The sequence below is a fragment of the Aythya ferina genome (genome assembly GCF_964211825.1).
Source record: "Aythya ferina genome assembly, chromosome: 2".
Classification (NCBI taxonomy): Eukaryota; Metazoa; Chordata; class Aves; order Anseriformes; family Anatidae; genus Aythya; species Aythya ferina.
Genome location: NC_140297.1, coordinates 134834590 through 134859870, shown reverse-complemented (window position 1 = coordinate 134859870; position 25281 = coordinate 134834590). Strand labels below are relative to the sequence as shown.

General features: G+C 38.8%; 1 protein-coding gene across 2 annotated transcripts; it reads right to left on the bottom strand.

Moving 5' to 3' along the window:
• Nucleotides 1-1237: 1237 nt before the first annotated feature.
• Nucleotides 1238-14548, bottom strand: OSGIN2 (oxidative stress induced growth inhibitor family member 2). Of its 2 annotated transcripts, none has more exons than XM_084512037.1 (6): nt 14365-14548; nt 11426-11580; nt 7637-7773; nt 5499-5690; nt 4954-5045; nt 1238-3048 (listed from the first exon to the last, which is right to left on the bottom strand). In XM_084512037.1, exons 1-6 carry the CDS (start codon nt 14406-14408, stop codon nt 2001-2003), a joined length of 1668 nt encoding a protein of 555 aa, XP_084368163.1. In that variant the 5' UTR covers nt 14409-14548; the 3' UTR covers nt 1238-2000. The 2 variants fall into 2 exon arrangements, with proteins under 2 accessions (XP_084368163.1, XP_084368162.1); XM_084512036.1 differs by lacking the exon at nt 14365-14548 and adding an exon at nt 13462-13509.
• Nucleotides 14549-25281: the final 10733 nt, after the last annotated feature.

The window sequence follows — 25281 nt, the reverse complement described above, 5'->3', positions numbered from 1 at the left end:
AATATTTATCACTTGCAACACCGATTCTCAGTTGAAATGATTAGGTATCACAGTTTTAAGATAGATTTATATATACATACAGTTTCTGCTAAAGAAGGCTAATTATAGAATTTCAATTCATTTATAAATAAGCCTAAGATTTAGCATAATTAAAGCCAGCTCAAATCAGTATAAGAAAATCTTAACTACTGAAAATGTATGGTTAAATTCAACCTTGTAGGCAATGCAGAAAATAAAGTCTGCCTTCCTTATGTTTGCATTTACGCAATTCAGTTGGCTCTAAACTAAGATTTATCAGTAGTAGCATCATTTCATAACGACTTTTGCCCTCCACTGAAAAAAGTCATTTTAATCTTTGCATACTTAGCCTTGTCAACTAAAGTCTGTGCAAGTCTGATTATCTTACTCAGACGCATAAAAGCCAGCAGTAGTCACAGAACCCAATAGCTCAGTTGGCACAGAATGCAGGCATTTGTTGCATATAGATACCTACAACTTGGGGAAAATAAGCTGGGATACCAGCAAGCACTAATAGTTTCACAAAGTCTAAGCCTAGGACTTATTTCCTTTAAAAATCTGCTCAAGTTCTAACATGGAGATTTTAATCATGCACATACAGTATCTTAAACTAACGTGATATTCTTCAACACAGAATGAAAATGAAAACCAAACGAAAAACTAGATGTAGTACCATCTGTTCGATCACAATGGACCTGAATTAAAGTGTGTGGTAATGAATCAAAACCAAGCAATTAATCTACTGAGAGTTCTGGATGGTAATCCTCTAACTGGCTGTTGCTTATCTTACTACAGCCAAAAACCCTAGAGCATGTTTAGGTAAACAAAAATCCAGGCCTTACATTATGGAGCAGAAATGCAAAACTTCAGAGGTAGGTACACGTTAGATCTTTGTATTTTATAGCAAACTAGTATTTTATATGAACTATGTTTGTTTTCTTTAAGCTGGCTGTGAGTATAATCCTTTTCCATGACATTAAAAAAAAAAAAAAAACAACAAAAAACTGCAAAGCAAAATAGTTTGTGTTACGTGCTGATCTAGGAGGAAAAAACAACCAGTACTTGGCCAAACGGGAGACACTAATAACTACCACCCACCTTCATCACTCAAGTGATCCCATTCAGTCTTCCTGAGCTAAAAGGCAAAAAATTGAAAAGCTTTCTCATGTACTTAGATTTCTTTTTCAGTAGCACACTATTCATTATATTGACACTGTAATAAGAGCACTTACATCAGTACTTTATTGTTTATGTTGATGAGTATTCTCAGAACATACACATCACTGAAGGGGAACATCTCATGTCAGTCTTTCTGCACTCACCAAAATCTAGGCATAGTGTGAAAAAACACGAATGAATCGTCAAATCATGCACTGAAGATTAAACTGGAATGCCTGTTCTTTTATTCCAATTTCCAAGTTGAATAATTTGGAACTGTTGACCAATACTTCTCTGCTTAGAGAAATCCTTTGTATTAAAAAAACATTTTACTAAGTGCTCATTCTTCCTGTGTTACTATGGCAAATAAATAAAACCCTCACTTCAAACAGAAGGCTCCAAATTTGCTTTGGGACCAAGAATCACTTTGTACTAGGAGTCTTCTGCTTTTAAAAATTATCTTAATTTCAGGATAAGAATATTTTGTCAGGTTTGACACTACAAGATAAACCCACTCTGGCATGCATTGCTTTTCCCAGAGGAAGTCTGCTCTTTCAAGCTGAGCAAGAGATGACAGGCAGGTCAATAGAAGTTAGTCTCATTTTCTGTTTCTCTGGAAGTAATTCCAGTGGAGTAGAGATCAGTTGTAACAGCAGATCACATTTTTGTATTTTGAAAAGGAAGTATAGTGGTATTAGCATCCTTTACCAAACAGTACAAGTACAGGTTACTTGTATACAGAAATATGACTGCTAACAACTTTTGCTGTCAGTACTTTGTTAGACTACGTCTAATTTCGTATGTGAAAGTTTCTATAGCCTTATTTAAGGTACCCCATCACCTCCTCCATCCCCACTTTCAATCAATTCATGTTTCTTCTTTTGTCTTATTGCCAAGCATCGTGCAATACCCAGTGCACCTCCTTTTAAAAACCGTACAAAGTTGTCTCCAACCAGAGGACCTAAAGCAAAGAGGTTTGCTTCTTTAGTGCATTCATAAGTATATGGATCAATCTCTATAGGATTCCCCTTGCATGTGATGGGCTGATTTGAGTGATGACCTATGCTATGCCCTTGGTCCTTTAGGAAGAAAAGATTTGGGTGAGAACCTATCAGAACTAAGGCTACAGAAAACTTCAGAATTTTCTTCAGTCCAGAGGCACTCTGAAGAACACATTTCATTTCAGGCTTGAAGGAAAGTACATTGTGTTCAGGGAAACTAGTGTAAGCAGAATGCAGATTAGAGTCCACAGTGTGTGACTGAGTACACATCATATGATAGACCTTATGGTATTCAGGGTAAAGCTTTTTAGGTAACTGTTTGAAAATCAGGCTTGTATCAGTAACTCTTCTACGAAACACATGAATTACTGGGATGTTGTTGTTGTAGGCACACAGTACTGCATCAGCTGCTGTAAGTCCGGCACCCACAATTAATACAGGGTCTGCTTTCCCACGCAGCTTTCCTTTGCTGATAGCAGCCCCAAAGTCAGACATGGAATGAAGCACAAAAGGGAAATCTTCTCCTTCAACTTGTAGTCGGCCAGGAGAATCAAAGCTTCCAGTGGCAAGAGCCACATTCTCAGCAAAGAGGCAGAAGGGCACATGAGAACCATCCGTTGCTCGCTGATAACCTCTAACTTCCCAGTTTCGCTTGATCAGTGATTTCTGTCCATCTTCCATTTCCAAATGCTGCGTTGAAATATCTTCACTAAGTTGACTTCTATTTTCATCATCCTCTTCTCGATAAAGCCTGGATACTGATGTTATATAAACATTGTCTCTGAAATTCTTCTGGAGGCCCATGACTTTAACATAGTGTTTATAATAGCAAGCAATTTCTTCTGGCATTACACGGTCACTCTTTATATTTCTGAAATAGAATCGAATGGTTCCAGTTAATATTAACACCTTAGCAGTAGTTTCAACATCATATATGATATAATACCTGACAGTCAGATGTAAAAGGATTGAATCTGTTCCGTTTAACTACAGTTCAATATACTTGAACTATACTAGTTCAATATATTTGAACTTAGTTTTATTCGCTGTCTTGATTCCTGATATACAAGACAAGCTTTTTTTTTTTTTTTTTTTTTAAATAATCAACTCTTTTAATTGTAAAGTGCTAAGGTGATGAGCAAATTAAACATGAATACCCTGTATCACAGTAGATCTATGTGGAAGCATTTTACAAAGCCAGTTTAACATCATGACCACCAACAATATAATACTGGCTAAACAGTACTCAACGACAACATACAAATTACTTAGTTACTTGAAGTACATGCTAACTTTGAAGTATATTGAAGACTACTCAACTCAAAAGACCTATCCTTTTAGTACAGGTAAGTTCAGTTAATTCAGTTAAGGATCAAAATAAGTAGTTCCATATCACAGAATTAAGTCCCACAGAAATGAAAAAAGCAAGCCTCACACAGAACCTTAATACACACGTGAATAGGATTACGATAGTCAAATGCCCAAAAAAAAAAAAAACATTCTTGCATTGGAATCCTGGTATTACATCTATGCTTTTCATGTTTATTGCTGTATTTACAACAAATTTAAGCTGAAGGTATAATTGTTTTGAACAGTTGCATGAATTCTGCTGCTTCTTTAGAAGCAAGCTCTAAGAAGCCAAAAGCAGTGAACATTGGGTAGCCACAGAATTACACTCTGAAGCACATTTACAAGAGATAGGGTTACTTACCCTAACAGATTAACAAAACAGTAACCTGAACATTTAGAAGTACATACACTACTCTGAAAACCTGATGAGATATTTATTAGAGAGGTTGGCTGCAAGTGTCACACCTGTTTTAAGGAAACCATTTCACACGACTACAAGTTTTAATTATCTATGTTTTTTAATATGCTTGTTTAATTGTAGTAAAACTGGTCAGCATTTCTTTTTTTAGTATTGTTGAAAATTATAATATCAACAAATTAGCTTCAGATAATAAGCAGCTTATGGGATTTCAGTTCATACGGAGGCAAGACTACTGTCATTATCTAAGAAAGCGATTAAAGAACAAAGGTACAGTTTCTCTCCACTGTGTTGTCCTGAAACGAGTAACAGTCTGCTCAAACACACATGCCCAATTCAAAACAACAGCTTCCTTTAATTAGAATTACGTCAGGAAAATTGAAATTTTATAAAAGAGCCTATGCACAGTTCATCTATTGACACAGGCATTTGTGAACTAATTGTATCCTTGAAGCAAAGGCCATGGAATCATACAAGACAGAATTTTTTCTTTAAAATGTTTTTTCCAAGGAATTTACAAGAAAATAATATTGAGAAGTAATGAATTATTCTCAACAATACAACTGATAGCAACATTTTAGATGCTGCAGCTTTGTCTGTAAAGCAAAAGCTGAAAAATACTGACTTCCTGAATTACAAGAAAGCTACCGTGCACAGCAACTTAAGTGACATCCACAGTGAAAGAGGAACTTGTGATACTTCTGTAGATTTTGAATGCCTAAAACTACTTACAGTAACAGCACTTATTTGAGAAATGTTGTTAAAACACAACATTGCTAGTATGTATGCTTTTGATGCACTCAAAGCCATTATTCTGTTCAACCACTGTCAATTTTCTTTCAGAGTGCACACAGCAGTATCGTTTCTAGTGCCATCAGGCAATTAAATACACTAAAAAAGAAGCATTCCTGTAAACAATGAAGCTTGAATGTTTTCCAGTTCTTAAAATAGTGTTGTCTATCTTACAGCAACTGTATGTTTCCCAAATGCATTATGCAGCATCTCTACCTGCGCTTGCTAGCTGCCCACTCCTTAAAGGTGAGCCCGGGAAGTTCCATCCAGTCTCCAAAACTGATGGTTAGCATAGAGCCTTCCATGGACTAAGGAAGAAAAACAAGAGGCATGACCAGATAAATTTCAAACGGATACTTTTATGTAAAAGTAGAACAAGTGAAAGGGAAAATTATTAATAAAGTTACTTATAAAACTTATTTATAGAAGTTATTGTTATTTATAAAAACACAAAACAAGAGAAAAGCATAAAAGCAACAGGATGAATACATTAAGATTTAAGATTTTGTATAACAGCAGCTGAAAACAATACGAAAAAAAGCCAGAGAATACTCCTTAGTATAATTAAATTTAAACTAATAAAAAACGTAAGACAGCAGTCATGGTGATGATTCCCAAAATTAAGGGTAATGTTTCATCTCTAACATACTTGACCTTTGGTAAATGAAATTGCCATTACCATCTAAAACAACCTTAGCAAGACAATTCCTAGACCATAAAATTATCAAGTTACCATCCAGTAATATAAAATATTTACTCACATGCCAAGCCCCACCAGGTGGTCCTTTACCAAGCACTATATGAGGAATATAATTATGTTGCTCTAGCTTCCAGTGCAAAACTGGTGGGTAGTCATACCCAAAGTCAGCATCAGGATGCAGGAGTGTATCAAAAAGCACAGCAACTGGGTTTGAAGAGCGTCCTTCGAGGCCTTCAGACAGGTACTCTAGATCCTGAAGTACGAGAGTTACAACTTTCACTGTTTATCATGCTGTTCTGATGTACAGAAATTGAATTTGATGTACGAACACCACAATTAGTTCAAGTTGCATTTTAAGTAGAAATATGTAGTGTAGAAATTAAATCAGAAGTTTTTAGAAATAACAACCATGATTCAGTTCTTCTCTAACTTTTTATATTATAGATTTCTGCCATTTGAGAATTATGTGCTAGTGCAGTAATACCAAGGCAGGTCATTATTTGAAAAATTGGGACAAACGTTCAGAGAACAGAGTAACTTAATAGCATTTTTATTTATAGGTAACAGACTGCTTTCAACAGAGAATTGCTAGTATTTCTAGGAGTCTCATTTTGACAAAGCAAAAAAGGAACCTAAAAACATCGTTTCAAAGATCAAGCAGAAAAGGGTCCTCTGACTGCTCGTGTAGTTCTAACAGCAAGTTTATTTTATTTTGAAATAATGGCAGTACTGGAAATACTGATTTTAAAAATTAATTAGAATTAGACTTGTTTTTACAAAGCAGTTCATCTTGAGAACTATTTCTAGAACATTCTAAAATGTTTTCATATTTCAGCATCTATTAGCCAGCCACATTTTCCTATTTCAAAACACTGTGATGCAGTGGCAAATGTTTGAAAAAGAGAATAAAAATCTGAAGAGAAAAATGTCTTTTTGCTGACAAAGACAAGTTTGGCTTCCAAAACTGCGAGAACATACAGGGGAGTGAGGGAGGATGAAGTATATGTAACACCTATAGCCAAAAGCTAAGTCAACCTACTTTCCAGCCAAAAAACAAACCTTGAAACTGCATTGCATGCAAATGGCAGAGTACTAAAACCAAAAAGCCCCAAACCAAAGTCAACCAACCTTAACTTCCCCATGACGTGTTTATATTTCAAAAAATTTATAGTCACATGGGCAATACACTCGCTGACTGCACAGTGAGTAATCAATCAGCAGTGTGATGAGATGAGTAGAAAATGATAATACAGAAAACAAATGGGGAGAAAAATAAAGGAGAAGATTTAACTGTTCAGATGGAATGGGAAAATCAGAGGTATGCAAGTATAGCAGATACCAAACAGCAGCAGTTGTAAAGTTGTGAACGCAAACAGTTAAGGATGCATACTGTTCAGAAAAGAAAAGTGTCCCTAATGGTACAAAAAAAAAAAAAAAAAAAAAAAAAAAAAAAAAAAGTCTTAATGAGAACTGTATTATTTGGGAATATTTTAATTTAAAGACCAAAGAATACATGTTGCTAATGTACTTCAACAATAGTGCCCAAATGTTCCAGGACATGAAAGCAGGAATTCCTGAGTCAGCTATTCACTGACCAAGTAAGTGATGCTTTAGACACTTTTGGCAAGTAATAAAAACACAACAAAGGGCAGATTGTAAAACCAAAAGCCACCACAAACAAGGAAAAATTCCTAAAGGACCAAAAAAACACCACAAACACACACCAGCCTTGGATCAAGTGATTATGAATTAATGTCATTTAAATCAACAGAAGAACAAAGTAACTCATTAATGCTTTAGAAACATGATAATCTAGCTGGGCTGGTTATGTATAATTTTTTTCTGCAATCTACTTTTTTTTTTTTTTTTTTTGGATACCCACTTCTTAAAATGTACTGTTTTTAAACTGAAGTGTCCTATGTGTAATTTGTTACAAGCCACTGAAGAAGGTATATACTGCTCTTTATTTTACAGGTAAGAAAAGCAGAGGCCAATGAGTGAAGCTAGTTGTTTGAGGCCACACAGCTTTAATGTTATCTAATTCTTTGTGGGGTGAGAGTGTTTAGGCCTTTTTCATCTACAGCACTACTTGTGTAAGCTGCAAAAGCATTTTAAATAGGATCATTACAGAAAGACTACTGTTTCATAATCTAGCTTGTAGAATGGAAAGATCTGGACAAGATGGCAAAAAAAGCTTACCTGATCAACAATGGAAAGATGTCGAGCTTCTTCTAGTTTTGTATGTAGAATGGGGTTTGGATGTACAGCTTCAGGAGACAAATATGGCCTGTACCCAGACAGCAGGTACGAAAGACAAATTCCTGAAGGTCCATTTCCTATTAAAGAAAGAAGTAACTGTTTTAGAAACTGGGTTATTGACAGTTTTACTAAGTACTGAAATCTTGTTGCTGCTTATTCGATGAAAGTAGTATAATGCAATACCATTTGATTCAAAGCACCTTATAATCCTCACAGGAAAATAAAGCCTGACACAGGAATTTCCTCCAAATAAGCCAAGCACAATCTTTTTCAGGTAAGAAATGTACGTGTAACCGTTTTACGCTATGAAAAAAATGCACATAAAGTGATTTAGTAATTCAGTATGTCAGATTCACTGTTCTTGTGTGAAAGTGATCTGATGGAAGGGATCTGGTCTACATGTCAATCACAGTACTCAGTCTGAGTATTGCTACCACCTTACAACTTTATGCTCCCACTTACACTACATACTGTAAGACACAAAACAATGACAACCTGGAGTATGCACTCTTTAGGTCTACCCATAAAATAAAAGGAAAAAAAAAGCAGAAAGCTGAAGATAGTACAAGTCAGCATGAGAAATTATATATACAACATAAGGTAAAAACATAGATGTAGTAAAGTACAAGAAACGTTTAAAACCACATTCAGTAGTATGTTTAACAGCAACAATATAAATTTAAGCTTTCTATATCCCCTTCATTTTATAGCTTTTTACAATTCATTTATGTGAATTATTATAATTTTAATAGGTTAACCTACTTGCAAATGGTTATTAAAGCTGTGAAATGGATGGAACCAAAATGTTACTGTACGGTAAATATTTCTATTTGTTTGACTAGTATTAGACAAAGCAGGGGATCACATTTTAACGTGTGAATATAGAAATAACGTTCACGTTGCAAGGTCAAATATTAAAATCTAGGGAAAGCTTATGTCATAAAAGAATACTTAAGTTCTGCAGAATAGCACAAGCGACTCTGTACTGGTATTTCTATCGCTCCTCTTCCTCATTAACTGAATGAAAAGCCCAGTGTTCTCCTAATGAGGCGCTATTCAGTATTTTGCATTTGTTTTCCATCTAGAGTGGCATGCATGGTATTTACTACACGCTATTCAAATTCTAGGCTAAAGTTAGCCATTTATTCATGCTTTTATATAGCACTCATTGTTAGGATGCTAGCTTTTATTTCCTGTCATTCCAACTCTTGATCTCTAGAGTTCACCCTTTGCCTCCTGTTCCCCATTATCTCTGGGCACGTTGTTTCCATCTTCTGTTCCCAGTCCCACTTCAAGGCCTGTCTCCTCGCTTTTCTGATTTTTTCAGTCCTCAAATTCCCCAACAGTTTGCTCAAACCTTGTTTCACCTGTTCATTCCCAATCTTTGTACATCAGATCTTTCTCCCTTTTCCACCATGCTACAGTCATCACCCTGGTCCCAAGTAGCAGGGCATCCCATACTTGATTGCAACACTGTTTAAGTACTATTACAGCTATTGTCCATGAGAAGAAGGCTTACTAACAGGTGAAGTCAAAGGCTGATTCTTCTAGTCAGCCTTCAGTGAAGATGTTTTTCTATGAACCTAGAACCTGCACTGCTATGGAAGGCTGCAGGGTGCCTTAACAACTCTTACACCAATCTATTTTATGCACCAGTACATGGATGCAAAAATGCCTGTTCACTGTAAGAGCCATAAGGCAAAGAAGGAAAGCTGTGGTTTTCCATCACAGGGATCTTCAAGCTGCTATTTATTGTTATACACCTAAATCAAAAGCAAACAATCAACTTCAAACACAATTGCACAGACTTGTTATTCAGGTGAAAAATTAAGACTATATCGTGTTTACACAGTAATGATCAAAACCAGTGCAGATGACAAAGTTTAGCACAGAATATCTTCTAGATTTAGCACTCTAGCATCAATTTCTAGAATTTCAAGTCATTCAAATACAATTTACCAGTTTCTTCCCAATTTCCTGAGCAAAAGAAGTACAAGCCAGAAGCTACTTACAATTATCAGAGTAGCTTAGTACTCTTTACAGAACTACAAGATACTACAGAGCACAAGTTTAAGAATTGTATCTTAAACTGGTCATCATACAGGGGAGAAACGGGATGGTAAAGTTACAGAGGGCAATAGAAGCCTTGTTCCATGATGAGGTTAATTTATTACACATGCCATCGTTTTTCCATCTAATTACTGAAATAGTACAAGGAAATAGCACTAGGAAGCTCAAACAAGGAACATTTAACTCCAGCTATATAGGAATAGCACAGAGAAGATTAAACCAGTAGACTGCACTCGTGTGCATATATGTATGTATGAGGGACACATACACAACTCTTTGTGTGGTTCTACTACAATATTAAGACCCGTTTAGATCCCTTCTAAGGCTTCTTCAGACAGCCAAACTTGGGATAGCAGGCTGCCCACGGAGATCAACCTGAGAAACTTCTCAAATGCATCTGTGAAACACCATTTGGGTAACGTATTTGTGTTTTTTACACACACACATACACACACACACCTCAAGCAGAAATAGTCAAGGCAGCTGTGTTTGGTACCAGCACATACGAAAGCGTTCTAGGCAAAATAAGTATTGAGCACAGGTATTTGCATAACTTGTATTTGCAAAACTAAACAGTGAAAACTGAGTCATTAGCCATATGGCAAACCTATACTAAGGTTGATGAAATGCCAGGAAACTGTTGCTCTTCAATTATGATGCAGAACTCAGCAAGTGATTCACGTCTGTCACATCCACGTAAATGCGTTACATGAGCACTATTTTGAGCTGTCATGGAGAGCTCTGAGAACAGGCACTGTACAAACACCAGCCTTTCAAAGCTGAAGAGATTTACTGTGAACACATTGTGTCGAAACATTATTCTCTGGAATCTCTGCTTGTTTGCAGGTACAATTCAAGCTGTTGGTTTGCTTCAGTACCAACAGCTTTGAACTAGATTACTGAAAACTTCTTTTACTTCAGATCTTTTCTTTATCCTTTCATTGAGTCATGGCAGTAAGGAGCTGGTGAACAGCTGTTGCTGAAAAACCTTGGCCCAATACAAGTCACCCTGGCAGTCTCAATTATGCTGTGTACCTAGGGAGCCTGCTCCACTCTGCTGTGCTGTCATTCAGCAAGATTTTACAGGTACAAGCCTTTAGCTATTTAATCAAGACAACGTGCATTGCTCTCAACTGGTTGAGCTGACACAGATTCGCTTTGGAAAAGATGGGACAACATTCAGATGTCAGCGATGGACGCAACAGCAAAATGCAACTAACGAGCAAAGTTAGCATTTAACCAATACACAGCACACATTTCACATTACGCTTTTGACTGTTTGTGTGACTCCACAAGTCTGTGGATCATTGCAACATCAACAGTCACCATGCAACCCGATGTAGACGTGGTATCATGTTAATCAAGCCCTACATTATCAATGCTAGGATCAAAACAGTTCTTCTGTTAAGACTCATGTATCTGCAGCCAAATAACACAGCTCATTTTGCCAAGTCACCATCTGAATTAAAATACACTCCGGTAGCAAGACTTTTAATATAATTTGATGTCACCGTTAATCATAACAACTTTACTTCTCTAATGAGCTTCTTCGGTGTAAGTACATTAAGCATTATTTATTTTATGATAAATGACTTCATGTAGCAGGTTTATAAAAGCAACGGCAGTGACACAATTTCAAGAGTTAACAAAACAACTTACCTATTATTACTACAGGCAGAGTAAGGAGAGAGTCCCCAGGCAGAACAGTTTCTTCTATTAAAGGCATTCTTTTAATCTTCCTCCCAAGGCTGTCACCAAAATACTGGACGAAGGAATTCAAAAGCTGTCCTTCAGTTTCAGGGCTGCTGTAATTTCTAATTAACAAGGACAGATGGAAGAAAACTAAAAATGAAACAGTTGTAGTCGGAACAATTTCTTCAAAAATAAAGTTGCTTTTGACACTTTATTTGAAGAGCTACAGAATTAATGAAAACAAAGACTAAAACAGATATGCTTCATCCAATCCACAAAATTTTTACTCTTCAGCACAGCTTTTCTAACAGCAGATTTAAAATAAAAGTCTATTTTCTCCTAGAAGGTCTACAGCAAGATAACAAAAGGGACAGATGGCTCCACTGAGACACAGATTCCCAATTCGGTTTGCACAAAGACAGAGTATAACCAACAAGCATTATTTTGATCCACCACGCAGAAAACCTCATTTCTCATTATCCTTATCAAAAGGGGAGGCATACACTGCCTAGCCAATTAACAACAGTAAGGCCAGCCAAAGACTGAAGGAGTAGCTGAGATACAACAGCAGGCATTCACACACCTTCCTACCTGCTGAGCAGCATGGAAGACTTCACTTCAACAAATGTTTGGAAAGGTAGAAGTGAGGCTACTCGGAGTCGGTAGAGATTCAAAAATGGAGAGAATTGAAATTCCTACAAACCCTAGATGCAGCCTATGGTGTTTTAAGCACTCTAAGAAAATCCTTCAACAAAAGGAATCATCTAACCATGAAGTTAACAAAAGGAATTACTATGTCCCATTCAGGTCAGCTATTGTAGGACAGACTGTTTTCACCACTCGTCATTTTCTTAAGGTTTGTCAGCTCTATGCAACACGCACTTGGGTTCCTCTCATAGTTCTTCACTCTAAACATGTTTCTATACTATGAAGACTTGTTTTTGATCATCTACTGCTTATTTAGTAGCTCTCTCTCAATTCTTTCCAGGTCATTGAAGAAGCACACACTTCATCTGCTTAACTATAAAAGCAAAGACAAATTAAAAATAATCTGTTATTGGCAATTATTTTACTAAATCTTCAAAATACAGACTTGACTTCTTGATAAAAAAAAAAAAAAAAAAAAAGCAATCTACAAGCCTAAACAGTTTTAATAAGAAATGTAAAGGAATTAACTTGAGTACAAGCACTCTTACTTATTTCCTAAGAATCTACATTTATTAAAGCCATTTTGGAATTTCAGGAATTATTTTCTACATGGGACCAAAAAGCAGAAGATATCAATTCAACTCCCACAGCCACATAAGTGACGTACTGCCTCAACTCCCACAGCACTGAAAGTTCCCTTATGTATTTCAAAAAGACTTTCCTCAATGGAAATGGAACTAAAGCTAGAGAGAGCTGTAAAGGAATAGCAGCACCAGCACACAGTGAATACAGCTCTGTGATGGTTGCAGTTCCTATCAAGTGGGGAAGCTATTCTGAAGTTGTATTTATTTCTGAAGGCAAGTACTCTATATCTGTATTTCCTGCACTACAGGAAAAAGAGTTTGCAAATTAGTGATTTGACTGAATTACCATCACACATTAGCTTCTCATGATAACAGAAATGCATAAAACACAAAGTCCAAGTTAGATTAAAGTGAGAAGAAAGCAAAGAGAAGACATTTAGTTATCATAGTGCTTTTTTCATCTCTCCTTTTTTTTTTTTTTTTTTTTTACACATAGGTACAGGCAGCCTGTATTATCTTCCAGCCTTTGCTCAAAGTTATCTGAGGTAACGCTATTCTATGCCTTGCAAAAGAGAGGCTTACAGAGAGTAGGCATGTTTTAGTGCCATTTTAATATACCTCCCCTGCTAGATGGAAGCTAGAAACACAAAAGAAACACTTCAAAACCTCTCTTACAGGATGCATGTGCAGCTTTATAGAATCTCTAACAATAAAAACACTGCAGCTTTGAAAGCTGGCTGCAAACTACCCGACAGGTTTAGTGAAACTAACCTCGCACAGAAATGCCTGCATACAACATGCGGTTCCTCAGCTATTGTGCCTATGAAGCAGCAGATGAAGCACTGCTGTCAGGCGCGTGTCCTTCCTTTGTAAGGACATCATAACCCAAACCCGGTCAGATCCAGAGTTAGGATGTGAGTTTGTGGTCCCTGAGCCTTGAACAGCACAAGCCAGCAAGTACTAGAAGTTTTCATCTTATAAAAACTAATAGGCAGCTTTGCAGCGGTGGGGATTTGGTGAAGATATCACTGCCTCTGGTCCTGCAGAGATGCCAGAGGGCACGGGGGTGACTCAGTGCCAACGCCGGAGCTCGCTTCAGCTTCTGGTCGAGCCTCACCGCTTAACTGCAATAACTGCGCTACCGGGGTTCCGCACCTCGTCGTCATTTTTCCTTTTTAGTTAATTACCTTTTATTGATGCGGGGGGAAAAATAAGTAGTAGAAAATGCATAGTATACATGTAAACACTCTTCTCCCTTTGGAAGAAAACCGAATTAGCCTTTCAGCTGCCACACTTCACTGCAAGGCACAGCGCCGGAGGAGCCCTTTACAGGGGGCACTCGTGCCGGACCCCAGCCCCCCGCGGACTTGGAGCAAGAAACGCACAAACCGAGCATCCTGCGGCGGGCGGCTCACGGAAAACCCATCACGGAATAAAATAAAAATAAAAATAAAAATAACCACGGTTCGGTCCCAAGCTCACGCTCCGCGGGGCGAATCTAACACCTCCGGGGCTATTATTTTATTTTATTTTAATCAAACGACTGAGGAGAGCGCTGCGCACCGCCAGCACCGGAGCGAAGCAGGAGCCGAGCCCCGGCCCCGGCCGAGCCCCAGAAGCCGCCCGGGGAGCGGGCAGCCCCCAGCCCCTCGCCCGCCCCCCGTCGCCCCTCACCTGACGGGACCGGCCAGGGAGCAGCGGCAGCACCACACGGGCATGGGGGGCGCCGGCGGGGCCCAGCGGCGGGGCTGCGGGGAGGCGCCGGTCCGCGGCTCCCGCTCCTCCTCCTCTTCTTCCTCCTCCTCCTCCTGCTGCCGCCGCCACCACCTCCACCACCACCACAGCGGGCCCCGCTCGGCGCCGCGCCGCCCCTCCGCCCCGCTCGCCGGCGGCTGCGGCTCGCACGCCGAGGGAGGAGCCGCCGCCAGCACCGGGAGGGACGAAGGGGAAGGGATGGATGGAGGGAGGGAGGGAAGGAGGGCGCAGCTTCCTCCTGCCGGCCCCGCCGCGCCTCCCCGAAGGAGGAGGAGGAGGATGAGGAGGCGGCGCTCAGCGCCTCAGCGGCGGGTAGAGACCGCGGGCAGGGCCCCCTGAGCCCGCAGCGGTTCCCTCGGTACCGGAGCAAGGCGCGGGCGCGGGCGCGGGCCGCTGCCTGCCCCAGCCCATATCGCCGCCCGCGGCCCCTCCTCCGCCGCCGCCTTGCCCGCCCTCCCCGCAGGCCGCCCAGGGTGGCTGGGGCACGGCCCGGTGGCACGGGCACACCTGCGGGCGGTCCTCGGCCCGGAGCCCCCTGGGCGCCCGCCCGCCCTCGGGCCGTGAAATGGCGGCCGCGGGGCCCCGGGCTGAGGGACGCGTGAGGGGTGGGAAGGAGCGCCCCGTGCCCCGGCGTCTGGGCCCGCAGGCCTGTGCGAGCTGACAGCCATGTGCGTAGGGAGAGCTGCTGCCGTGCTTCTGCTCGGAAACTTTAAAAAATAATAAATAAATAAATAAGTGAGGTTTTGGTGCTCTTCACACAGATTTTGAATCGGTGGCAGGTGAGGGACATACAGCGAGGAAGGGCTGTGGTGTTCCTGAATTACCCAACGCCACAATGCCAACAGCCATCACCCAGCCTCTCATCCCGTCCTGCGTTTCTGTTTGTGGCACAATTGGGTTTCACGTGTGAAACGCACATGGGGGAATTAACAGAGCAGAAAGCTGACCAGATTACAAACTTTCCCAGCCACTAATACCAACCCATGTACAAGTACTTCATATACTTTATGTTATCTATTTCAAAATTTATTTTATCATCATAAATATTTTGCAGCTCCGTATGCTTGCTTCGTGTTTGACTAGTCAGAGTTGGTGGGACCTCCCCAGTCCAAGCCCTCCTAAACCCCAGTACCACGTCCAGGCAGGTTTTGAATATATCTCCAAGGACGGAGGCTCCACAGCCTTTCTGGGCAACCTGCTTGGTTGTGAAGAGCCTGGCTCTTCATTCCCTCTCATCTGGTATTTAAACACATGGTAAGTTCTCCTGAGTGGTATCTTACTCCGGCCCAGGTCTCTCCACCTCTGCTCATTGCAGTCAGCCTGCTGTTCGAGACTCCCATGCCTTCCACTGTTTTTCGTAAAATATTAAGAAGCATTAAGGAAGAATGCTTATAACATCTCTGTTTATTTACAAAAAATCACAACCTTTTGCAGGGTTAAACTTGACAATTTGAAATGTTATTTTATGTGAATCTGTCTCATAAATCCATAATACCAAGACCTTAAAAGTCTGTAGAGTTAGCATGCCTGAAGTGGCTGTTGGTAGCTGACAGGCCAGTTCATCTCCAGGTTGTTTGTTCAACAGAGTGCCATGCCTATAGTGAGCAAATCATTACTGTTTAGTGGCATCGTTCCAGTTTCCACTAGAAAGGATGGCTTTGGATTTGGTAGATATACGCACTATAAAAACTTGAGGCAAAAGAACACAGTATCTGGGTTGTCCCACTGAGGAAATAGAGAATCTTGACATAAAATCACTACTTACAAAGCACGAAACACATCCAGTTAAACACATTGTTCTTCACATTTACCCAGCGGAGGCTGTCATGTGTCTTTAGACCAGAAATATGAACCTGAAGCTGCTTTTTTTAAATCGGGACTTCCATAAAAAATATTGTCATCAGGAAATTACTATTTGTGTGTGTATGTTAATTAGATAACTCTCTCTACTTGAATATTCATAAGATTTTATGAAAACTGTGTCCTCTCTTGCAACAAGAAATATGCAAAAGAAACCTCACGCATCCAGGAAACTAGCTATGGCCAAGAGAAAGTTTTTCAGATGTCACTAGCAGGGTCAGGTAACATTGACTTCAAAATCACCACATTAAGGACATGTTCAGCTTTAAGTACTGCACAGCCTTTGGTCACAGCTTCTTTGATTTCTGCCCATCAGCAGGTCTGGTTCCCTAGAATATAACACAGAACCTCACCTATTATTAGTGCTATTGGTAGAATTAGTACTATTACTAGTTTGTGCTCTTCTCTTTGTGGACATAATCTTGAGTGAAGGAGAAAAACAACCACACCTCTGTCCACTCCTACACACAGGAGAGGTCTTGCCCCAGCATCCTTTTACATTTAAAATTGAAAATGTTATGCTGGACCTTCAGTTTTTAATACAAATGAGGTAGTTTGGAAAAAATGTATTTTAAGAACCCAACAAACACTCATGGAACTTCTCTGGAAATAGCATTCTGCATAGACTGCTGGAGTTATAATTGATTAGATGCTTCTCTAGAAATAAAATGTTATGTTCCCTTGAAATTCTACATGTTAGTCTGGCTTTCTCAAATGTCTTAGCTAGTTTGTTTGCTTATGTTTGTTTTATGGGGATTTATTTCAAATCCATGATTGCATCAGGATAAAGTGTGTTTTTTTTCAGATGTAACTTTGTCATAGTAAAAAGGGATTTAATGCTAAGGAAACAACAAAAAAGAGGGTAATAAAACATACTAAGCCATAGCAAACATTTCCACCCATATAGAATCAGTAAGCACATTTTAAAGGGGTTTATTTGCATTTACTGTTCTGGTCACTTCTGTTAGTAAATTCAGTAAGGTATTGGGTGCTAGGTATATTCCAGTTCTTTACATTTTAAATCATAGTAACCAATTAGCCAGTTTAAAGTTCCTGTATTTCACTAACACCCATTATACTACAATAGGTAATAAAATTGCACATTTGTGCATAATTTTTAAACTCAATTAAATTTAAAAGATCTTTTCCCAAATATTAAGTGATACTGGAAAATATGTGGAACACCACTTTTTTGTTAATCACAAAGTTATTTTTAACAACATTTTTACCATCATCTTCCTCTTGATCAACTTGATTGATAATTAAGTATGTTTAGTACCAGCTTGACACTGCAGAATTCCTAAAAATCCTGTGGGCACATAAGATGGAAGCATCAGAGCAGGGGACTGGTGTCTCATGCCGTGATATATGACATGGAACAAAAGGTCTTCATCCTCTTCAGCAGATGCAGTATGATCAGTGAGTAATTGAAGAAGGCAACAAATGCACAGAAGGCAACGTGCAACCAGCACATTGTAACATGGCATGGGAAACAAGGAAAATGCCTGCAATATGTTGGTAAGATTCCTGTGCTTCCACCCACTGCAATATGAGATTAAAGTTCAACCTGGGTAGCAAATAGAGCTGGAAAGCTTCAGATGTCACTACAGGAGTATGATCAACTCTCTGTCCTGATAAATAATGCAGTATCCAGTGCTGGAATTCACCCAGTCCAGTTGTCTCATCGATAACAAATTTGTTCCTTGTAACATTAAATGACTGAAAAATGTATGAACTGCAAGGCCCGGTAAGCTACAGTGTAGTGAAACTACAAGATGAGCAAAGTTTGCTGCAAGCCTGTGGCACTCCGCCTAAAGTACTGAAGAAGGACAAAGAGAGATTAGGGAGGCTTGAGGTTATTTGCTCTCTTGTTAAGCAAGATGGCAACTAGGAAAACTAGCAGTAAAACAAGCCTCTGCCTTTCCAAGGGGAAAAAAAAAATGAAGAGAGAGGAATCTCAATCAAGAAGTTCTGTTCAGATGCAACAGATCCTGCCAAAAAAATTGAGATTCTTGCCAAGAGGGACAAAGAAAAGACACTGGAACAAGCTTAAAGGAGTGGGTGTGACAGGTTTCTGGGATCTTTTAGTCTCCTGTTGAATAGGTCTTTTAAATGGTTTTCTTCAGAAGTTTCAAAGTGCTAATAAAGTAATACTTGCTTGGAGAATAAAGATGCAGCAAGTTCTATGCCAAAGATTTCTTTTAATAGTACAGATGAATTGACGGGAGTATCTAACTGCCTTTTTTCTCTTCAGAGAGAAATTTGCCTGAATATCTCAAAGGGGGTCAACGTAGTGTTCTGGGTTGTCAGGAAATGAGAAAAGTTCTGATGGTGCAAGGTCAAAGCTCTCAGCCAGTGGTAGACTACATAGCTGTGATAACATCATTAGCACACAGAAGAAAATATTACTGAACGCAGACTGCTTTGACAGATGGAGAAAGCCTGGAAGATATGACATGACAGACAGATTCAGGCATAAATGATCTCTGGAAAATGCTGCACTTGGAAGAGATTAACCACCCGGAGTCTGCTGGTGATGTCAGTCTTCCAGGCATTTAGGATGAGAGCTCATAGATCCAACCCTCCTTGCAAGCATATAATGTTTTATGCTGTGTATTATTGGAAAAAAAGTCGATCAAGATCATATTTTGCAAGACAATTTGCTACTTAGGTAGGCATTAGATGGTAGTGAGGTAATTAGGGTTTTTGCTACTTGACTTTGGATAAACTGGAAGAATTCTTGCAGAACCTTCTCCAAGTTGGTTGACTGTTAGGGAGTTTGGGGACACCAGTTTCCTAAGACAGGAACACTGGCATGAAAATCTGCTTGTATACTTGTAAAAAAAGCTATTAAATTAGAAAGGGAAACAAAAAAAAAAAAAAAAAAAAAAAAAAGAAAAAGTATCCAGAGAGAAGGATGAATAAAAATGCAGAGAAAGCATGTGAAGATAACTCCAGATGTTTCAAATACAGATGTTACAGCTTTGTCAATCTCCTGTGCAGAAACAAGTGGCAGCTATTGCCTTGTTCTCATGGCCAAAATTCTTGGGGGCAGCTGGCTGCAGTTGTACCCAGAAGGGTGGAGAGGAACCAGTCTGCTCCAGACTGCCAAATCACCCACAGTCAGACTCTGCACCAATTGTTGCAGAAGCATGGGTATTCCTTATTGTCTTTCAGTATTCAAAGGTTTAGTTAATTGTTTTGCCACAAGAAGTACACCTCACATGTGTTTGAAAGATAATATTGTTGGGAGGGAGAATAGCTATCAGGGATTTAATTACCAGTGAGTGGGACTGGGAAGCAGCTAGATGCCAGAAAAGAATTATGGAAAGGAGCAGGTATATCATCCAGTGCTTAAAAGATTAGTGAGAAGTGGTCAGACCAGAACTTACAGATTGTGGGAAATGTAGAAGTTGATGGTTCAAACCAATGTGTGGAATTAAGTATCTTGTAAGGTCTGTATCAAACTGTGTGACGTAACCCAGAGTAAGGCAAAAGACATATATTCAAAACTGCCATAGATTTGCTTGCAAGAGTAATTTTTCGGAGTGGGGGGCATATTTGTCTGAAGACAGATGTTATGGCATGTTCTATACCTGTTCCATAAACTTGATGAATTTAATCCCTAAGGCCCTAAGGCAACTGGTTCAGCAGTAGAACAAGTGAGCCTTTCAGACAGGTTGTATTGCACTTTGGGCTTGTGAGCTGCTCTGGTGTTAGTGTACCAAATTATCCATGGTAAGGTAATACAAGTATGAATAAGGATCCTGGGAAGTAAAAATCGTGTCTTGCTGCATCTTTAATGGATGCATACATTTAATTAGCTATAATCCTTAATGAATATGAATATTTAGAGAATTTTCTGTTTCTGGGAAAAATTGCTGCCTCCTCTCTGATTATAATAATAAATAGACTGTAGATAAAATATGCCAATGGTATTTTGGAAATATAATTAGTCTAGAAATTCTGTTTCCTTTTGTACTTCTACAGTTCTCTAGTGTGACCTGTGAAGGATCCTTCAGCACTATCTGCATATATAAAAGTAACAAACACTTATGAAAAATACACTTCAAAAGTATGTGAAAGTTATTTTAGATTGCTATATTTTTAGATTACAAAAGACATGGTCAGTTTGTTGAATACTGTGGCATCTGGTAATATATTACCAGTTCATGCAAGTCTACCTTTGTTCTTATAACTATCACCTTTGTTTGTCCCCTGTGTTTATTATATGAGTTGTTGTGCCTAGATATGTTTAATCTATGTTTTTATTAATTCTAACATAAAATTAAGCCTACCTGGCTAAAGCATTCATAGAAAATATTAAATATATGGATTATTCTACTAATACAAGTACACTGTTTCTGTCCAAGCAGTCAGAGAGCTGAGTCTTTTCTAGATGTAGCTGCAACTTTAATCATCTTTGGTAACAAGCATGAGATGCTTGCTGTATGCTTTCTGTTTGTAAGTACAAAAAAGAGTCATTTCAATGTTTATGATCACAGATGAAAATTTGCCCTTCCAATTTTAGGTTATTTTTGTATAAATACAAAAGGAAAAATAGCAATGACAAAACATTCTGCACAGAAACATGAATTATTCAAACACATTCCGTGGCTGATCTGAAATACAAAATGCTGCAGTGCATGAGCAGGTTCAGAAACAATAGAGTGAAAGTAACTGTGGACTCCTGTTACTTAAAACTTGGACTAGTGACTTGCTTTTAATCATTTTGCTATCAAACAATCTCTAAAATATGCTTGCAACTATGCCAAAATTGTGGCGCTTCTAGGTCACAGAAGCAAGGTGAAGCAGTTCTCTTGTGGTAATCATCCCACTGATACATTTGCAATCGTGTTCTTCAGATAGGTATTATGGAGAATATATATTTGATATTTACTCTTCACCTCTGTGGTAGTGCACAGTATGTTTTACTTTGCTCTAAGAGCAATGTGATACTGAATGTCCATTCTGTAAAAACTAGATTCTCCATGAAAAAAACACAAACACAGAACATTTAACAGACTTGACCCTCAGCATTGGAAAATACCCTCACAGAGCCCACTGGTGTAATTCTGGTTTGATGTCCATGCGTGCTGTGGGGCCCTGCCGGTCTCTGTAGGTTCCAGGATGGATGCTGCTAAGCACCTGGCCTGCATGAAGTGCAAGCATGCTTCCACTCTGTGACAGCATTCCAGTAAAGATAGATTCCTCACACAACTAATAGTTTAATAGTTCTCATCTCTCTCTCTCTCTCTCTCTCTCTCTTTTTTTTTTTTTTTTTCAAAAGTCTTATTCTGTAATCCCATCAAAGCTTAATGATAATATTAACATTAACAACTAATAGTGCTACTTGCTATCATCTATCCCGGTCTGGTCTATCATCTATCCAGATGCATATTCATTTTGAGGGAAACAATTCTGTAATTGTTTATTGGAAAGGCTTCCTATTACCTGAGACCTTTTCTTATATATAAAAAAATAATGTTAGGACATGGGTTTTCATTTATAAATCAATATATATACATGTATATATATATATATATTTTAAAGAGTAGAAATTCTCTACTACCAGTTCTACTAGGTCTTTCTCTGTGTTTGTTGTTTTATCAAAGTCCATCTCCTGGAGACAAATTATTTTGTATCCTCTTTCCTGAAAAAAATCTGAAAACATATACGATTCAATCATATATCTGATGCACAAAAACTCTTTCAAATGTAAGTCCTTACATATAAATGAATTTCAGCTGCATATAAATTGTGGTCTTCCTCATAATTTCTTAAATACTTCAGGCTAGCTCTATTGTGTTGCTTTAATTTCTCTTAGACATGACAACAGGATGTAAAGAGCATTTTCAATAAAGGCAACAATGTACTGCTTGCTCCTGACAGTGTCCTGTGCATGCTTCATGCCACCTTCTCAGAGTCAGCTCTGCACATTGTGTAGAGGACTGAGGCTTGTCATGGTGGGAGCTGGAAAAAGAATAACATGCTTGTAAAGACATCACAATTGCAGTTGAATTCATAATGAACTTAATGTTTTTCCATTCTTCTTTTATGAAACAGATTTTGCCCAGTTGCTCCTGAGCCTGCCTGTTATGGAAGTCAGGTTGCACCTCTCAGGAACAGTGGCAAATCCCTGGGGTAGCGCTGATGCTTTACAAAGGTGAGGAAAAGATTGTGAGAGAAGCAAACTGGTCAAGGTTGGCATGTATCAAACTGAGAGGGATCTGGATGATATTACAAAGGGAGTTACAAATGGTTTTCAAATGAGGACAAAAACCCAGCTGAAATACTTCAGTTACAATAGGCTGCAGCATAAAGTCCTCCAAACTATTTTTTTTTTTTTTTGCTGTGACTTCTGTATTTCTTCCTCCTTTAATGTATTCCAAATGCAGCTGTCATCAGCATCCTAATGCATTTGCTGTTTCACACATTTCTTTGAATCACACTTTTCTTGTGTTGCCCAAATGGGAAGAGAAGGAGAGTGGGAGAGAAACATCAAAACAATGGTGACAAATACTGAAAGATCTTGCATTCAGAAATAGCTCTTAAAGGTAGTTAGTTGAAAAGGAAAGCATAAGATTTACAGTCACTGAACAGGGCAATGTAATTACTTACAGGGTCTCAGAGTCATGGTTGGTTTTCTTTTCTGTTTTTCCTGTTATCTGCCACAGCTATTTGTAGCATTTTATTTCGGACTGCATTCTTACAAGAGCAATGCGTGCCAGCGTGTTTGGGCAGCTCCTACCATCCTGGAGCCTTGGTTCTGATTAGGCCTTTCGACTTGTTCTGTAAACCATATTCAGTGTGAAAAAAAAGACTGTATGATCAAAATATTTTGGTGAGAAGTACAATGGCTGCTGATGTAGCATTTCACTAATCCTCATAACCACTTACATGGCAGTAAATCTCACTTTTAGTGTAGCTGAGACTGGCAGTGCGTTTTTGATTCCGTTGCAAGATGATCATAATGTCAGTCTCTATTTTTAATCTGACACTCTCATTTCCGAAGCTAACCGATAATAATTAAAAGTGACAAATGCATTTTTTTTTCACTCTGTTCAGTGACTTGCAGCTATGTCACCAAATGGGAAATGCAATTGCTGAAAATTAGCGGAAGTCATTTTTCATCCTCTCTAAAACCTGCCATACATTTATTTCAAACCTTCTGCCTTTCCTTCGTTCTGGCATCAAAGAAAACCCAAAAAAAGAACCATACAAAAGGTTTTATCCCTTTAAATGTTAGATTTCTAAAATTTAAGAATAGCACAGTACTCACTGACAATACAATTACAGCTACACCCCCTTAGCAACAACACTTTGACCACACTTTACGGTTGTATATGAGTGTGCCTTATTAAGTCACACTGTTTTAATTGTCACAGCTCTTAACTGCTTCATATCTGTAACAGAAAAAATACTGCAAGAATTTTGGGGTTTGTGTAGTGAAACTAAAGGTAGGGCCAGGCAACAGTGGAATATATGGGTAGTAGAACCAAAAGGGAGTTCATGTGATTTATGTAAGTATGAGCTTTAAAAATGACAAAATCCAGTAAAAAAAAAAATCAAACCAAAGAACAAGTATTGCAGAAACTTTAGGAAGGACAAGAGGAGTTTCTGTTGTGTCCGAAGTTTATTATCAGGCCTCTCAAAAGACTCCTGGACATTACTTTTTTAATTCTGTTTGTCACGCTGGCTTTTGTTTTGTGTCCTGCCTTGCACCACAGGAATGGTGTGCAGTTTGCACTTAGTTTTACATGTGTTCGAAGACAGAATGGGATCTGACCTGAGAGGTGACTTGGCAACATTTTTTGAAGCAGATGCCAGTAATAACTGTACTTGTAGCTTGTTTGTTTTTCTAAAGAAAGTATGTAGTGTGATAGATGGGCATTTTTAAGGACCAACTTGAGAAAACATGTAGCTAAAAGCACATAAATAAATAAGTACTGACTATATGTTTTCCTATCTAAGAATAAATGGATTATTCCACAATCCACTGAGGTACAGTTTACCTTTCTCTTTTTTTTTTTTTCCCCCCTTTGGCTCTCTCTCTCACTCTGACTTCCTTACATGTGGGGTAAAGGATTATTTGTCTGAGTGTGTGATTATTCTTCTCTCGTTACTGTAAATAGAATGGGAGTTTGTATAAAACGTGCTGTATTTCCTGCATTCAAATACAATTGTTTCTCTTTACCTCACTTTAGACAAAAGACATAGTGTATTATGGCTTCACGCACACATTTTGAGAGTGAATACGGATCTTTTGGTGGGAACTGCTCAGGGCCACAACTTCCTTCATGCTGTCACAAGAAAGAAGGAGCTGTAACAAGGTAATATTTGGATCCATATATTGTCTGGTTCCCTCCTTAGATGCACACAGTATAAAGTTCCATCAGAATTTCTCACAGAGAAGTCCTACTTTAAAAATTTTTTATTTTTTTTTTTAAATCACGAGTATGTCTGATGCATTTTTAATCTTTTTGTTTTATTTGCACTAAATCCTTCAGATCTCAAAGCAGCATTACACAGCCTGTTAAAACCAAATTGCCTGTCCCAATATTGTTATCATATTCAATATCAGACATGGGAAGTGGTGAATGCACCTAAACCACATTATCAGTAAGACAAAGGAAACTCAGTAGACAGTGTTCACTCAGCTCACATGTTTTTGAAACAGAAGTCAGACCAGGGCACCAGGCCATCTGCAATAGCTGTGATCAGTCCCAGACAGAAAGCTTAAAAAAAGCGGGTCCTTAGAAACTTTCAGGTCAGTAATACATAAGGACACCAGTCTGTCAAAATTAGCTGTTTCACCACTGAAAATCTTGATTTTTGTTGGCAGATTGTAGAGCAAAATTAAACATTTGGCCACCTCCTACTCATGACTGAAATCTGTGCTTTCATTTATGTAGTTTTTCTGTCTTTAGAGTCTTCAGCTATGGAAGTGCAAACAATTTTGAAAAAAGTGGAAGA